We start from the raw sequence: 15226 nt of genomic DNA, 5'->3' as shown, positions 1-15226 counted from the left end.
CTGAGGTGGAGGGGTGGATTTGGGGGAGGAGGCTTGGGTGGAAGGAGGTACGACTGGAGACGGAACGTCATGAAGGCGGAACTAGGACTTCGTTGATACACGGACGATCATCGCCGTAACACCGCCTGTCACATTTCAATCGTTGTGTAAACAAATGAATCAATTAAACTATATACGAAAATAGAGTGTGAAATAGTGCCTTTATATTTTACGTTTCCTCTGCGGGATCAGAGCTGAGAAGAGCCGGGATCAGAGCTCCCCTCCCAGTGACCCCGGCTGACAGTCGGACAGCAGGGAGCTGAAGCGATCCCACAGAGAGAGAGAGTGAGGGAGGAGACAACAGCAACGGGAAAAAGTCCATGCTGTTTCCCTGAAGAAGATGAGTACCCCTCAGGTCCTGTTGAGCAAGGCAGCAGCTCTGAATCTACTTTGGACTTCTGGAAGACGGATCAACCGGTTTAATGGCCGTAAGACACAGTTATCTTGATAGAGGTACCTTCACCTCACCAATCTTCCCATTCATATCTTCCCTAACCAGACCTTCTTGTTGGTCCTTCTCAGATGTCAGAGTGATCACCAGATCTGCATCTTCAGCCGCCCACCAGAAGGTTTGTGTTGTTGGAGGTGGTCCTGCAGGCTTTTATACAGCTCAGCACCTGCTGAAGGCAAGTACTATCCACTAAATGGATTTAACTAATAACTTACTATTTTATTAGTGCTGTGTATTATTATATTTTCTTTGTTTGCGTTTCTGTGAAGCAAAGTAAACTTGCACCCCTTACATCTATGAGAGTGTGCCTTGTTGTACACTCTTTATAATGTAAGGACAACCCAAGACTGCTTTCTCTCTCAAACTATACGTTGCGGCATCAGGTGCTGTATAAAGTGTCAGTGGCATACAGGACAATGGGTTACATATTTGCTGACATAGGACAGATGTATAAAAGCAAGCATGCCCAGGCAGATTTTACATCGCTAGTTGGCATCCTGTAGCCTTGAGGCAGTGATCACATGCTCAGCCCTTACTATGCTTCACCTCACAGGACAGGCAGGATACCTGATGGAGGTTATGAGGGACTGCATGTTATGCGTACACTACCATTCAAAAGTTTGGGGTCACTTGGAAATGTCCTTATTTTTTAAAGAAAGGCAACGTTTTGGAAACGGCGGATTTTTTATGGAATATCTACATAGGAGTACAGAGGCCCATTTCCAACAACCACCATGACATTGTTTAGCTAACTGTGTTAAAAGGCTAATTGACGATTAAAAAGTCCTTGTGCGATTATGTTAGCACAGCTGAAAACTGTAGAATGAAAGTGAGTTTTCATGGAAAACATGAAATTGTCTGGATGACCCCAAACTTTTGTGGTCATGTTCTTATCTTGAATAAAGGACACTATGTTCGAGTTGATGGACACAGGAGGTGCTGAGTAGGAGATGCAGCAAAATAAGTTAAGGAAAGTGGACCGATTTAAACGTTAGCTTACTGAATACGTTTGCCCTTTGACCTCTCCCAGGCCTGCCAGGATGTGCAGGTGGACATTTACGAGCGACTTCCTGTCCCCTTCGGCCTGGTGAGGTTTGGCGTAGCGCCAGACCACCCAGAAGTCAAGGTCTGTGTCCTTGTGCACACACACACACACACACACACACACACACACACACACACACACACACACACACACACACACACACACACACACACACACACACACACACACACACACACACACACATCCAGTGGATACTTGGACAAAAATCCCTCCTGCATGGACTGATATAAGATTTGGTACATTCTGTATTAAAGGTGATTGTAGTGTGTAGAATCATGTTGGACTTTGCCGAACATTTTTATGTTTTTTCCCCTTAGAGTGGAGGTGCTCGCAATGTTGCACCGTCATGTTTCTAGAGGAAACCAGGGCGGTTCTAGAAAGGAGACTTTTTTCATAAAAAAGAATCATAATCGCTATCTTATTTGTAAGCACTGACTCTTGCAGACTAAATAAGTAGGAACCTCATCACATGACACTACTCGAAGCTGTCGCAGACAATGACATCCTTTTGGAAGTACAGGCCATCGTAACTCCACCTTGGAACGAGAGAGGAGAGGGAGTTCAGTCGGTTGCATTCTGCGACCTCACCCCTAGATGGCACTAAATCCTACACACTGCAACTTTAAGTATTCGTATTAAAGCATCCACATTCCGTTATTTTGCCACTGCAAGGCCAGAACTTTGACGTGGTTTTGTCGTCGCTTCCCCGCCAGAACGTCATCAGCACGTTCACGCAGACGGCCCATCATGCGCGATGCTGTTACTACGGCAACGTGAACGTGGGGACGGACGTGAGCGTGGAGGAGCTGAGGGAGGCCTACCACGCCGTCGTGCTGGTGAGGACCACTTTAATAATGATGATGACACTATGTTTGTTGTTCAATAGAAAGCCATAAGAAAACCATCACTCTACTGTGTGTGTGTGTGCGTGTGCGTGTGCGTGTGCGTGCAGAGCTATGGCGCCGAGGGGAACCGGAGCATGGGGGTGCCAGGCGAGGACCTGGAGGGCGTCTATCCTGCCAAGGACTTTGTGGGCTGGTACAACGGGTTGCCTAGCAACAGAGAGGTAACCAGCTAGTTGCTAGTTAGATCCCTTACATAAGTAAGGTGCGTAACCCTTACTACTAGCAGTCTGTTCCCTTTGACAGCGTTGTTGCTTTATGAATGCATGTATGAATATGTGCATATGAATGGGTGAATGTAAGGCACTTGTTGTCAAGCGCTTTGAGAGACTGCAGGTTAGAACAGTGCTATTTAAATACAGCCCGTATACAATCTGTGATCTTCTCTCCCTGGTCCAGTTGAACCCCGGCCTGGACTGTGAGACGGCGGTGATCCTGGGCCAGGGTAACGTGGCGTTGGACGTGGCCAGAATACTGCTGTCCCCCATCGACGAGCTGAAGGTAGGAGCCCCTATCCCCATCCTCTCCCCTCTAGAGCCAGATTACTGCTGTCCCCGAGCTGAAGGTAGGAGCCCCTATCCCCTCTAAAGCCGGGCAAGATATAGAATCTATTCTTGAGTCAGTTAAAACTCAATGAAAGCAGGAGACGTAGTCATTTATATAAAAATAGTTTGCTGTGGATGTGTGTGTGGACGATGGCTGGTTCTTGGCACTTGCCTAACCTGCGCTTACTTTTCCTTAGTGAGTGGGTGGGTATTGGTGCTGTTTTTAAGATTCTAGAGTCTCAAAGATCCATCAACACACCCTGCACCTCTGATTGACTTGTTAGATGGATTTCCAGATCCAATAAGGGAAGAATTGCTCTGATTGGTCCAAACTGATCCAGGACTATTAGCCATCTTATCTCCAGCACCTTTACCGTTGTCGTGCCGTGTGCCCTGCAGAAGACGGACATCACCCAGAGGTCCCTGGACGCCCTGGCCCAGAGCCAGGTCCGCAGGGTGCTAATTGTGGGCCGGAGGGGACCCCTGCAGATAGCCGGCACTATCAAGGTGCCCCCACACATCTCCCTAAACCTGCACTAGGTCACTCGTCACTGCAAGGACAAGTATAAACAACCTGTGTCAAACGTAATTAAGTGAAATTCTAATCATTCTGCTAAACTCCCTACATTCAGGGAGTTTAGCAGAAGCTGTTATCCAAAGCGACTTTTTTTTTTTTTTGACGCATTTGTCAGAAGAAAGAGAAACACCAATATATCGCTGTCATTACACCAAGGATATTCATAGAACCCAGTGCCAAGCACTAACAATCGCTAGGTTAACCAATTCCCTGTGTACAACAGAGATAGCTAGGATAAGATGCTACACAATGCTAAGTAATTTTTTACGTTTGCTTTTCCAACAAACACAAATCGAACACAAACACTTGATAGTGTCCATGTCTGATCTTGGTGCTAAATCCTTGTACTGTTACTTAATTGTGTTCTTTTAAAATTCTAAGGAGCTGAGGGAGATGGTGAACCTGCCAGACACCAAACCTGAGATGGTCGCCTCAGAGTTTGAGGGCATGGCCGAGGCTCTTAAAGGTACAGGCCGTCCCTCTAACCCCTCCACTAACTTCTCTCATAGCAGGACATCATTCTCCTATTCTGCTAGCCCATTGGCCTGCTTTCTTATTAAACCAACACTATTCGTTAAACTACACCACAAGTGTTTAATAAATACTGCCCATCCCATTTTTGAAGAAAAGCTCTGGACATTACAACGGTATTCATACTGTTGCTGATTTAGTCTCAGTGGGTGGACTTGGTAGTTTGGTTTGTCTAACATTCGCTGATCCTAGGAGTGCAGCATGGAGTCTCCAGCCGAGGTGGGCGGCTAGGGATGTCTGAATGGGCGTATGTAGGTCCTGTTTAAATGCAGGGCTCTTCAAGCACATTTTACAGGTGAATGTCCACATGCGAGATTCCCCGGGACAAGGCCAATGGTGCGACCTTCTGACGTGCGTTTCTGGCCAGAGTGTTTGTGTACCAGAGGCCTTGGAGCCTTGAGCCTGTCAAAGTTCTTAATTAACTGGGAGAAGCTAGAGATCCTCCTCCCCTAATCCTAATCTCCTCTCGGACCATTATAAGGGAGTAGTCAGTGGGATTAGAACATACCACTATAGTATACCACTAGTATGATTTCAATTTAACAAGCTTTTTTAACCATAGGGGTGGGCTAAAGTTGGATTTATGGAAAAACGAATAATCTCCTTTCTAAGAATAGCTGAGCTCTATTACACACCTAAGTATCCATTGGTGATCTACCAGCGGCTCTTGAGTGATGCGACGCATTCGTACTTTGGCTGCCTTCGTTGAAATTAAGGGAGCAAAGTAAAAGCTAACAAATGATTGTCAAATCATTTTCCGCAGAAGAAACAACAAGTCGGCAGCCGCTGCCTCAAATGAAATAGATTATTAAATGGACGTCAGGTGGTTGTGAGGGAACGAGTGGAGGAACGAGTGTGGGATCGGATTGGCGTCACGTCGCGTCACTGTAAATCAAATTGAACACTCCTGGTATGTACATCATCTGCACATCACTGAGTACGGATACGTCTGCAGAGCTCTCAAGGCTCACGCATTGGGCGTGAGACACACGCACTTCAACCCGTTCACACGCTCAAACGCAGAGAAATTTCCAGGATAACGCCCACCAAATGCGCCGCCAGTGGAACAGGTGGGAATCAATTGGGTTTCCCGTACAGTTCAGACGCCTGTCCCCACCCAAATCAAACCCCCACCACTGCCGCCGCCGTCGCCGCCAAAATCTCCCCGTGAACCCTGTTCAAAACTTGAGAGCCCTGCACGGTCTGAGCTCTGCGTCGCCCCCCCCCCCCCCCCCCCCCCCCCCCCCGGCAGTGATCCCGCGGCCGCGGAAGCGTCTGACGGAGCTGATGCTGAAGACGGCCGTGGACCCCCCAGCGGAGAAGGAGCGACAGAGGCGGCAGGCGGCGTCGCGCTCCTGGGGGCTCCGCTTCCTCCGCAGCCCCCTGGAGGTCCTGGCCGGCCCTGACGGCGCCCGTGTGGCCGGGATCCGGTTGGCCGTGAACCGCCTGGAGGTGAGCACACACTCGCTCCCCTTGGGCTGCTTAACTAGTGGTGGGGGAAAATGTATTCTGTTCAGTATCGCGATATTTTGCGCACGCAATTCTATTGATAAAGTATTGCAGTCTTTTTTTTTTTTTTCTTTTTTTTAGTACTGTGGGACTAAGACAACTTAAGAACCCATCTCACAAGGTACCATATAGAGTTAGCGGCCCCTGAGGAGGTGTAACGACCCAAAGTTGTTGTCATACCCCCAAATGAACGCTCCCTGGATCAAACAAAAATAATAGTTTCCTACAAACTCAGAAAGAGCTAAGAATGTCACTGAGGCGATAGCCTACTGAATCGCAATACATTGCAGAAGCGAATTGTAATGCAAGCTGTATCGCAATATGTTAAGAATAAATAATATTGATTTGTGGCCCAAATATCGCTATCGAATTGTCACATTTTTGCCAATTCCCACCCCTATGCTTAACCTCTGACACAGAAGCCTTTAGTTCCTTTACAGCGAACCATTTCAACAAACTTCTCAGGATGTGTTTCTGAATCCAGTGACTCCACACACAGCTTTTAGAATCTGAATGAAAGGGACATTATTATTATTAACATTATTATATAAGTGTGAATATTCATATTCTTCTCCACCCCCATGTCAGGGGATGACTGCTAGCTCAATCTCATGAGCTCTATTTGCTCCTTGAATAGTGACATTAAGTGAAGACACAGAGGATTAAAGGGTTTGTTTGAGACAGTGGCCCTGGATGGGGTGTTTATACTTATGTGTGTGATCAGGGTACGGGGGACGGCTCCGTGGCCGTGCCCACGGGCGAGGTGGAGACCATGGACTGCGGTCTGGTCATCACCAGCATCGGCTACAAGAGCCTCCCCATTGACCCCGCCGTGCCCTTTGACCCCCGCAAGGCCATCGTCCCAAACAGCCTGGGCCGAGTCCAACAGGCTGCAGGTACTCATGGAGGGGGGGACCTGCAGATACATGCTTATATCTACGTTTTACAGCAATCACATGGGGAGGTGTCCTGCAGAGACATGCATGTATCTATAGGTCTGTTGTAGTTCAGAAATGTTGGTCCATGCATCGTACAAACTAGTTTGTTTAAGGAGGCCGCTCCTTACATTCACATCCTTAAGCTTTGGGCAGCCCTCCCCATAGCTTAAGGAGGAAACACACAGTGCAGAGTTCTAAAAAGGCTCCTAGGACACGCCTTTTTAGCATAGCTTTGGGTAACATTAGATCTTTAACCTCTCTTGCAGATGTTGTCAGGCTGCTGTCTTGTTATTATGTTAAAGGCATAGATTTAAAAAGCAAATGTTTTATGTATTTATATACATTTGTGTATTGTATTTTATCCTTTATGTATTTTTTCTTTTTTCTCTTCTTTGTTGTGGAGCACATGGCTTTCCCCCCATGTCTGACATCTCCTATATAATTGAGATTTTGGATTGATATGTTTAGTTACTGTCCCCCCAGGTCTTTATTGCAGTGGCTGGCTGAAGACTGGCCCCGTCGGGGTCATCGCCACCACCATGAACAACAGCTTCGACACAGCACACAGCGTCGTGGAGGACCTCACCTCTGGCTGCCTGGACGCGACCTCTGCCAAGCCTGGATCCACGGGGATCGGCCCCCTGCTGGACAAGAGAGGTACTGCTCTCCGTCTAGTATCTGGTGTAATGCAGGGGTGAGAGAATCCTCACTTGCTAAATAAATAATCCTATTTCACTCTTTAAAAATTGAAGTTAGCAATGGGGTTTGTCGTTTTAACATAGAAACAAAAGCCGCTATCATGGGTTCCTCATGCAGTTAATGAGCCCAGTCATTTGCAGATCCCTAATTAACTTGATGAGCTGCACCCGTTTTCGCCCTTACTATTGCACCGCTGTCATAAAGCTCTGCTTTGTCATTAGGAATCGTTTGGCTAATTTCTTTGATAGTTGGGTTCGGGAACCTTTGATCAAAAAGGTTTAATGGAATATCTAATTAAGTTGAATTGAGGAGTACATGTATTATGGCAGTGTCTCACACACTTGAACATCTCGTGCCTTTTCACAGTTCACACCAATAATGTGTCGCTTGGTTATTCTGGAAGTGTTGGTCAACACGCATCAAGATGGCGGGCTTGAACCTCCAGGTCACATGATCTAATCTCTCCTGTGTGATTGGTTGCAGGCGTGAAGCCGGTGTCCTTCTCGGACTGGGAGAAGATCAACCAGGAGGAGAGGAGGAGGGGCGCGGCCCAGGGGAAACCCCGGGAGAAGCTTCTGGACGTAGAGGAGATGCTGAAGACCGCCCGGACCTAAACCCCAAAGTTACCTTCTATTTCTGAAGACTCTTTCAAAACATGAATAAAGGCTGCTACCTACATGAATACATGTGACTGTGGAGAACCATCGCAATGGAGATTCAACACAGTTTACCACAAGAATATGATGGCATGAAACCATGGACTGTGTTGTAATGCAGACCAAAATAAGACGGTCAATACAAAAAAAAACAATTTATTATATTAACATGTCGTCCAGCGGTAGCTCCTGATGTGTGTGGCTGTGGGGCTCAGTAGATGCCGTAGGTGTGCTCCTTGCCCTCACGGTAGCGATCCAGGTAGCAGAGCGGCTGCCTGTGGGGGAACTTGACCTGCGGCGGGTGGTACACGGGGGGTCGCACAAACTCAAACACCGGCTCCTTCATGTCTGCAGGAAGAAGAACACCAGTGGACAGTTTAATGTTAATGGATATATCCTCCCACCCTCACAATTGTACTTGTCGATTCTGTTTAAATAATAAAATCCAATTTTAATTTAATGTTTTTCATGTTTAACAGGATTTATTCACATGAAGGTACTCTGACCAAACCATACAGCTATACACTCAAATGGAAGATTATGCTGAACAAAAAATGACCAAACTAGGATCCTTCAAAAAAATATGGCCAGTAGAGGATATGCAAAAGAATATGGTTTGAAATGTGCTCTAAAACCCATTCCTTCAGGTAAACACTAACTGAAAAGGTGACATACCACCAGGGGTGAGTTTGAGTAATTTTTTCCTTAGCAAAATCCTCCGTTCCCCATGTACACAAACGAGAAAGAAAAGAGCCAACATGCCAGGCGCTGCAACGTCCCGTTTCCAGAGGTCCCGTTGCTTGGTCGCGGATTTCTCATGTAGAGAAAATTCGAGGATTCAAATTTTGTTTTGCGCCCAAGTGCAGGCTTAAAACCAAGGCAAGTTTAGCCATGGCAGGAGCTAGAATGTTTCCATTTCATTACAGGGAATTCTTCAATTTAAGCATACAATAGTACAAATCACATTTGTCAAGTAGTTCCCCCCCACACAAATGCCATTACTAAAGATTACAGCGCTGCCTTTATCCAATCCACTTTACATACCATTTAAAACTGCTGTACAACAAGATAGCACTAAAAAACACCACAGAAGCACAAAAGGAGAGGCTCAATAGCATAAAAGATACCCAAATAGAACCCAATAAATAAAATCCACTGCCCACATAACACAACTACATAACATTAACACGCTACCTGGAGTTAAAAGCCAGAGTAAAGGTGAGTTTTAAGATGGGACTTAAGAGGCAGTGAAGGAGCTTGTCCCAAGTCACAACTCCCAGGTTCTGCCTACACAACCAGTCAAATGGGAAATAAGTGCATCAAGTACAGATTGCTTGGTCCAGATTTACAAACCACCCCTCAAATAAAAACATTGTACAGTATCAATTAAAAGTTTTTATTATCAAGGCATACATTCGTTATAGTCAGTTTCTTGTCCATTATGCTGTTGTCCAGTTAAAATATTATTCAGAGCGGCTAAATCGTTGGCATCCAAAGCAGCCCCGACTGCTTTGGGGTCAGTTCCTGATGATGCCTCAGCGTTCACCTGATCCGACTCTCGGCTTACTGATGGGTTTAAAGAAGTGAAAACATCCGTCCATGAAACAGAATTTGCATATTAATAATAGTCAAAGCAATTTGAACCATCTCACCTTCTTTAACATCCTTGTAATTTGAGATCGCCTTAAGCAATTGTAGTCCAATGGCCTTATAGTGTTTCCTGCAACCTTTGCTTAGCGATGTTTGTGAAACATCTGAAACAAAAGATTGTTAGCGACTAAAATAGTGCACAAAATATTGTGCACATCTCTTTATTATGAATGGCTTCCATTTCCCTCACTTCGATTGAGATGAATGGGCATCATGGAGTTGTTGCTTTGACTGGAAGCAAGCTTCTCAGAGATGTCGGAGGCCAGTTTGTGGTTGTCAGAGGCTTGAGTCACGTTGATAGAGGCCAGGGGGTCAGAGGCTTGAGTCCCGTTAGAGGAAAAAGGGTCAGAGGCTTGAGTCCCGTTAGAGGCCAGGGGGTCAGAGGCTTGAGTCACGTTGTTAGAGGCCAGGGGGTCAGAGGCTTGAGTCAAGTTGTTAGAGGCCAGGGGGTCAGAGGCTTGAGTCACGTTAGAAGCCAGGGGGTCAGAGGCTTGAGTCACGTTGGAGGCCAAAGGGTCAGAGGCTTGAGTCACGTTGTTAGAGGCCAGGGGGTCAGAGGCTTGAGTCACGTTAGAGGACAGGGGGTCAGAGGCTTGAGTCACGTTAGAGGACAGGGGGTCAGAGGCTTGAGTCACGTTGTTAGAGGCCAGGGGGTCAGAGGCTTGAGTCACGTTGTTAGAGGCCAGGGGGTCAGAGGCTTGAGTCCCGTTGTTAGAGGCCAGGGGGTCAGAGGCTTGAGTCAAGTTGTTAGAGGCCAGGGGGTCAGAGGCTTGAGTGAAATTGTGAGAGGCCAAAGGGTCAGAGGCTTGAGTCACATTGTTAGACGCCAAAGGGTCAGAGGCTTGAGTCCCGTTGTTAGAGGCCAGGGGGTCAGAGGCTTGAGTCACGTTGTTAGAGGCCAGGGGGTCAGAGGCTTGGGTCACGTTGTTAGAGGCCAGGGGGTCAGAGGCTTGAGTCTCGTTAGAGGACAGGGGGTCAGAGGCTTGAGTCACGTTAGAAGCCAGGGGGTCAGAGGCTTGTGTCACGTTGTTAGAGGCAAAAGGGTCAGAGGCTTGAGTCCCGTTGGAAGCCAAAGGGTCAGAGGCTTGAGTCACGTTGTTAGAGGCCAAGGGGTCAGAGGCTTGAGTCACGTTGTTAGAGGCCAAGGGGTCAGAGGCTTGAGTCACGTTGTTAGAGGCCAAGGGGTCAGAGGCTTGAGTCACGTTAGAAGCCAGGGGGTCAGAGGCTTGAGTCACGTTGGAGGCCAAAGGGTCAGAGGCTTGAGTCACATTGTTAGAGGCCAAAGGGTCAGAGGCTTGAGTCACATTAGAGGCTAAAGGGTCAGAGGCTTGAGTCCCGTTAGGGGCAAGAGGGTCAGAGGCTTGAGTCACGTTGTTTGAGGCCAAGGGGTCAGAGGCTTGAGTCACGTTGTTAGAGGCCAGGGGGTCAGAGGCTTGAGTCACGTTGTTAGACGGCAAAGGGTCAGAGGCTTGGGTCACGTTGTTAGACGACAAAGGGTCAGAGGCTTGAGTCCCGTTAGAAGCCAGGGGATCAGAGGCTTGAGTCACGTTAGAAGCCAGGGGATCAGAGGCTTGAGTCACGTTAGAAGCCAGGGGGTCAGAGGCTTGAGTCACGTTAGAAGCCAGGGGGTCAGAGGCTTGAGTCACGTTGGAGGCCAAAGGGTCAGAGGCTTGAGTCCCGTTGGAGGCCAAAGGGTCAGAGGCTTGAGTCCCGTTGGAGGCCAAAGGGTCAGAGGCTTGAGTCCCGTTGGAGGCCAAAGGGTCAGAGGCTTCGGTCACGTTGTTAGAGGCCAGGGGGTCAGAGGCTTGAGTCACGTTGTTAGAGGCCAAAGGGTCAGAGGCTTGAGTCACGTTGTTAGAGGCCAAAGGGTCAGAGGCTTGAGTCACGTTAGAGGCCAGGGGGTCAGAGGCTTGAGTCAAGTTAGAGGCCAGGGGGTCAGAGGCTTGGGTGACGTTGTTAGAGGCCAGGGGGTCAGAGGCTTGAGTCACGTTGTTAGAGGCCAAGGGGTCAGAGGCTTGAGTCACGTTGTTAGAGGCCAAGGGGTCAGAGGCTTGAGTCCCGTTAGAGGACAGGGGGTCAGAGGCTTGAGTCCCATTGTTAGAGGCCAAGGGGTCAGAGGCTTGAGTCACATTGTTAGACAGGGGGTCAGAGGCTTGAGTCCCGTTGGAAGCCAAAGGGTCAGAGGCTTGAGTCACGTTGTTAGAGGCCAAGGGGTCAGAGGCTTGAGTCACGTTGTTAGAGGCCAAGGGGTCAGAGGCTTGAGTCACGTTGTTAGAGGCCAAGGGGTCAGAGGCTTGAGTCCCGTTAGAGGACAGGGGGTCAGAGGCTTGAGTCCCGTTGTTAGAGGCCAAGGGGTCAGAGGCTTGAGTCACATTGTTAGACAGGGGGTCAGAGGCTTGAGTCCCGTTGGAAGCCAAAGGGTCAGAGGCTTGAGTCCCGTTGTTAGAGGCCAAGGGGTCAGAGGCTTGAGTCACGTTGTTAGAGGCCAAGGGGTCAGAGGCTTGAGTCACGTTAGAGGCCAGGGGGTCAGAGGCTTGAGTCACGTTAGAGGCCAGGGGGTCAGAGGCTTGAGTCCCGTTGTTAGAGGCCAGGGGGTCAGAGGCTTGAGTCATGTTGTCAGAGGCCAGGGGGTCAGAGGCTTGGGTGACGTTGTTAGAGGCCAGGGGGTCAGAGGCTTGAGTCACGTTGTTAGAGGCCAAGGGGTCAGAGGCTTGAGTCACGTTGTTAGAGGCCAAGGGGTCAGAGGCTTGAGTCCCGTTAGAGGACAGGGGGTCAGAGGCTTGAGTCCCGTTGTTAGAGGCCAAGGGGTCAGAGGCTTGAGTCACATTGTTAGACAGGGGGTCAGAGGCTTGAGTCCCGTTGGAAGCCAAAGGGTCAGAGGCTTGAGTCACGTTGTTAGAGGCCAAGGGGTCAGAGGCTTGAGTCACGTTGTTAGAGGCCAAGGGGTCAGAGGCTTGAGTCACGTTGTTAGAGGCCAAGGGGTCAGAGGCTTGAGTCCCGTTAGAGGACAGGGGGTCAGAGGCTTGAGTCCCGTTGTTAGAGGCCAAGGGGTCAGAGGCTTGAGTCACATTGTTAGACAGGGGGTCAGAGGCTTGAGTCCCGTTGGAAGCCAAAGGGTCAGAGGCTTGAGTCACGTTGTTAGAGGCCAAGGGGTCAGAGGCTTGAGTCGCGTTGTTAGAGGCCAAGGGGTCAGAGGCTTGAGTCACGTTGTTAGAGGCCAAGGGGTCAGAGGCTTGAGTCACGTTGTTAGAGGCCAAGGGGTCAGAGGCTTGAGTCACGTTAGAAGCCAGGGGGTCAGAGGCTTGAGTCACGTTGGAGGCCAAAGGGTCAGAGGCTTGAGTCACATTGTTAGAGGCCAAAGGGTCAGAGGCTTGAGTCCCGTTAGGGGCAAGAGGGTCAGAGGCTTGAGTCCCGTTAGAGGCAAGAGGGTCAGAGGCTTGAGTCACGTTGTTAGAGGCCAAGGGGTCAGAGGCTTGAGTCACGTTGTTAGAGGCCAGGGGGTCAGAGGCTTGAGTCACGTTGTTAGACGGCAAAGGGTCAGAGGCTTGGGTCACGTTGTTAGACGACAAAGGGTCAGAGGCTTGAGTCCCGTTAGAAGCCAGGGGATCAGAGGCTTGAGTCACGTTAGAAGCCAGGGGATCAGAGGCTTGAGTCACGTTAGAAGCCAGGGGGTCAGAGGCTTGAGTCACGTTAGAAGCCAGGGGGTCAGAGGCTTGAGTCACGTTAGAAGCCAGGGGGTCAGAGGCTTGAGTCCCGTTGGAGGCCAAAGGGTCAGAGGCTTGAGTCCCGTTGGAGGCCAAAGGGTCAGAGGCTTGAGTCCCGTTGGAGGCCAAAGGGTCAGAGGCTTGAGTCCCGTTGGAGGCCAAAGGGTCAGAGGCTTCGGTCACGTTGTTAGAGGCCAGGGGTTCAGAGGCTTGAGTCACGTTGCTAGAGGCCAAAGGGTCAGAGGCTTGAGTCACGTTAGAGCCCAGGGGGTCAGAGGCTTGAGTCACGTTAGAGGCCAGGTGGTCAGAGGCTTGAGTCACACTAGAGGCCAAAGGGTCAGAGGCCCGAGTCCCGTTAGAGGCCAAAGGGTCTGAGGCTTGAGTCCCGTTAGAGGACAGGGGGTCAGAGGCTTGAGTCATGTTGTTAGAGGCCAGGGGGTCAGAGGCTTGAGTCACGTTAGAGGCCAGGGGGTCAGAGGCTTGAGTCACGTTAGAGGCCAGGGGGTCAGAGCCTTGAGTCCCGTTAGAAGCCAGGGGGTCAGAGGCTTGAGTCCCGTTGTTAGAGGCCAGGGGGTCAGAGGCTTGAGTCCCGTTGTTAGAGGCCAGGGGGTCAGAGGCTTGAGTCCCGTTGTTAGAGGCCAGGGGGTCAGAGGCTTGAGTCCCGTTAGAGGCCAGGGGGTCAGAGGCTAGAGTCCCGTTGAAAGACAGGGGGTCAGAGGCTTGAGTCCCGTTAGAGAACAGGGGGTCAGAGGCTTGAGTCATGTTGTTAGAGGCCAAGGGGTCAGAGGCTTGAGTCATGTTAGAGGCCAGGGGGTCAGAGGCTTGAGTCACGTTAGAGGCCAAGGGGTCAGAGGCTTGAGTCACATTGTTAGAGGCCAAAGGGTCAGAGGCTTGAGTCCCGTTGTTAGAGGCCAGGGGGTCAGAGGCTTGAGTCCCGTTGTTAGAGGCCAGGGGGTCAGAGGCTTGAGTCCCGTTGTTAGAGGCCAGGGGGTCAGAGGCTTGAGTCCCGTTAGAGGCCAGGGGGTCAGAGGCTTGAGTCCCGTTAGAGGCCAGGGGGTCAGAGGCTAGAGTCCCGTTAGAGAACAGGGGGTCAGAGGCTTGAGTCCCGTTAGAGAACAGGGGGTCAGAGGCTTGAGTCCCGTTGCTAGAGGCCAGGGGGTCAGAGGCTTGAGTCACGTTGCTAGAGGCCAGGGGGTCAGAGGCTTGAGTCACGTTGTTAGAGGCCAGCGGGTCAGAGGCTTGAGTCACGTTGTTAGAGGCCAAAGGGTCAGAGGCTTGAGTCACATTGTTAGAGGCCAAAGGGTCAGAGGCTTGAGTCACATTGTTAGAGGCCAGGGGGTCAGAGGCTTGAGTCCCGTTGTTAGAGGCCAGGGGGTCTGAGGCTTGAGTCCCGTTAGAGGCCAAAGGGTCTGAGGCTTGAGTCCCGTTAGAGGCCAAAGGGTCTGAGGCTTGAGTCCCGTTAGAGGCCAAAGGGTCTGAGGCTTGAGTCCCGTTAGAGGCCAAAGGGTCTGAGGCTTGAGTCCCGTTAGAGGCCAAAGGGTCTGAGGCTCGAGTCCCGTTAGAGGCCAAAGGGTCTGAGGCTCGAGTCCCGTTAGAGGCCAAAGGGTCTGAGGCTCGAGTCCCGTTAGAGGCCAAAGGGTCAGAGGCTTGAGTCACGTTGTTGGAGGCCAGGGGGTCAGAGGCTTGGGTCACGTTGTTAGAGGCCAGGGGGTCAGAGGCTTGGGTCAGGTTGTTAGAGGCCAGGTGGTCAGAGGCTTGCGTCACGTTGTTAGAGGACAGGGGGTCAGAGGCTTGAGTCACGTTGTTAGAGGCCAAAGGGTCAGAGGCTTGAGTCACGTTAGAGGCCAGGGGGTCAGAGGCTTGAGTCCCGTTGTTAGAGGCCAGGGGGTCAGAGGCTTGAGTCCCGTTGTTAGAGGCCAGGGGGTCAGAGGCTTGAGTCCCGTTAGAGGCCAAAGGGTC

The 15226-nt window shown here is 50.2% G+C and overlaps 1 protein-coding gene across 1 annotated transcript; it reads left to right on the top strand.

The window, feature by feature from the left end:
• The first annotated feature begins 62 nt into the window (after positions 1-62).
• fdxr (ferredoxin reductase) lies at positions 63-8049 on the top strand. Its single transcript, XM_030339429.1, has 12 exons — positions 63-467; positions 562-665; positions 1521-1616; positions 2270-2392; positions 2509-2622; positions 2858-2959; positions 3403-3510; positions 3962-4046; positions 5364-5563; positions 6345-6516; positions 7042-7215; positions 7741-8049. Exons 1-12 carry the CDS (start codon positions 380-382, stop codon positions 7869-7871), a joined length of 1497 nt encoding a protein of 498 aa, XP_030195289.1. The 5' UTR covers positions 63-379; the 3' UTR covers positions 7872-8049.
• Positions 8050-15226: the final 7177 nt, after the last annotated feature.

This window comes from Gadus morhua, chromosome 18 (assembly GCF_902167405.1).
Source record: "Gadus morhua chromosome 18, gadMor3.0, whole genome shotgun sequence".
NCBI classification, from domain to species: domain Eukaryota; kingdom Metazoa; phylum Chordata; class Actinopteri; order Gadiformes; family Gadidae; genus Gadus; species Gadus morhua.
The sequence above is the reverse complement of the archived record's forward strand: the minus strand, read 5'-3'. Positions and strand labels throughout refer to the sequence as shown.

What these genes read in the sequence shown, in the direction of transcription:
- fdxr (XM_030339429.1), top strand. Translation starts at nt 380, where the DNA reads ATGAGTACCCCTCAGGTCCTGTTGAGCAAGGCAGCAGCTCTGAATCTA. An exon ending in GGTTGCCTAGCAACAGAGAG is followed by an intron (nt 2,623 to 2,857) that starts GTAACCAGCTAG and finishes TCCCTGGTCCAG; the next exon opens with TTGAACCCCGGCCTGGACTG. An exon ending in AGATAGCCGGCACTATCAAG is followed by an intron (nt 3,511 to 3,961) that starts GTGCCCCCACAC and finishes TAAAATTCTAAG; the next exon opens with GAGCTGAGGGAGATGGTGAA.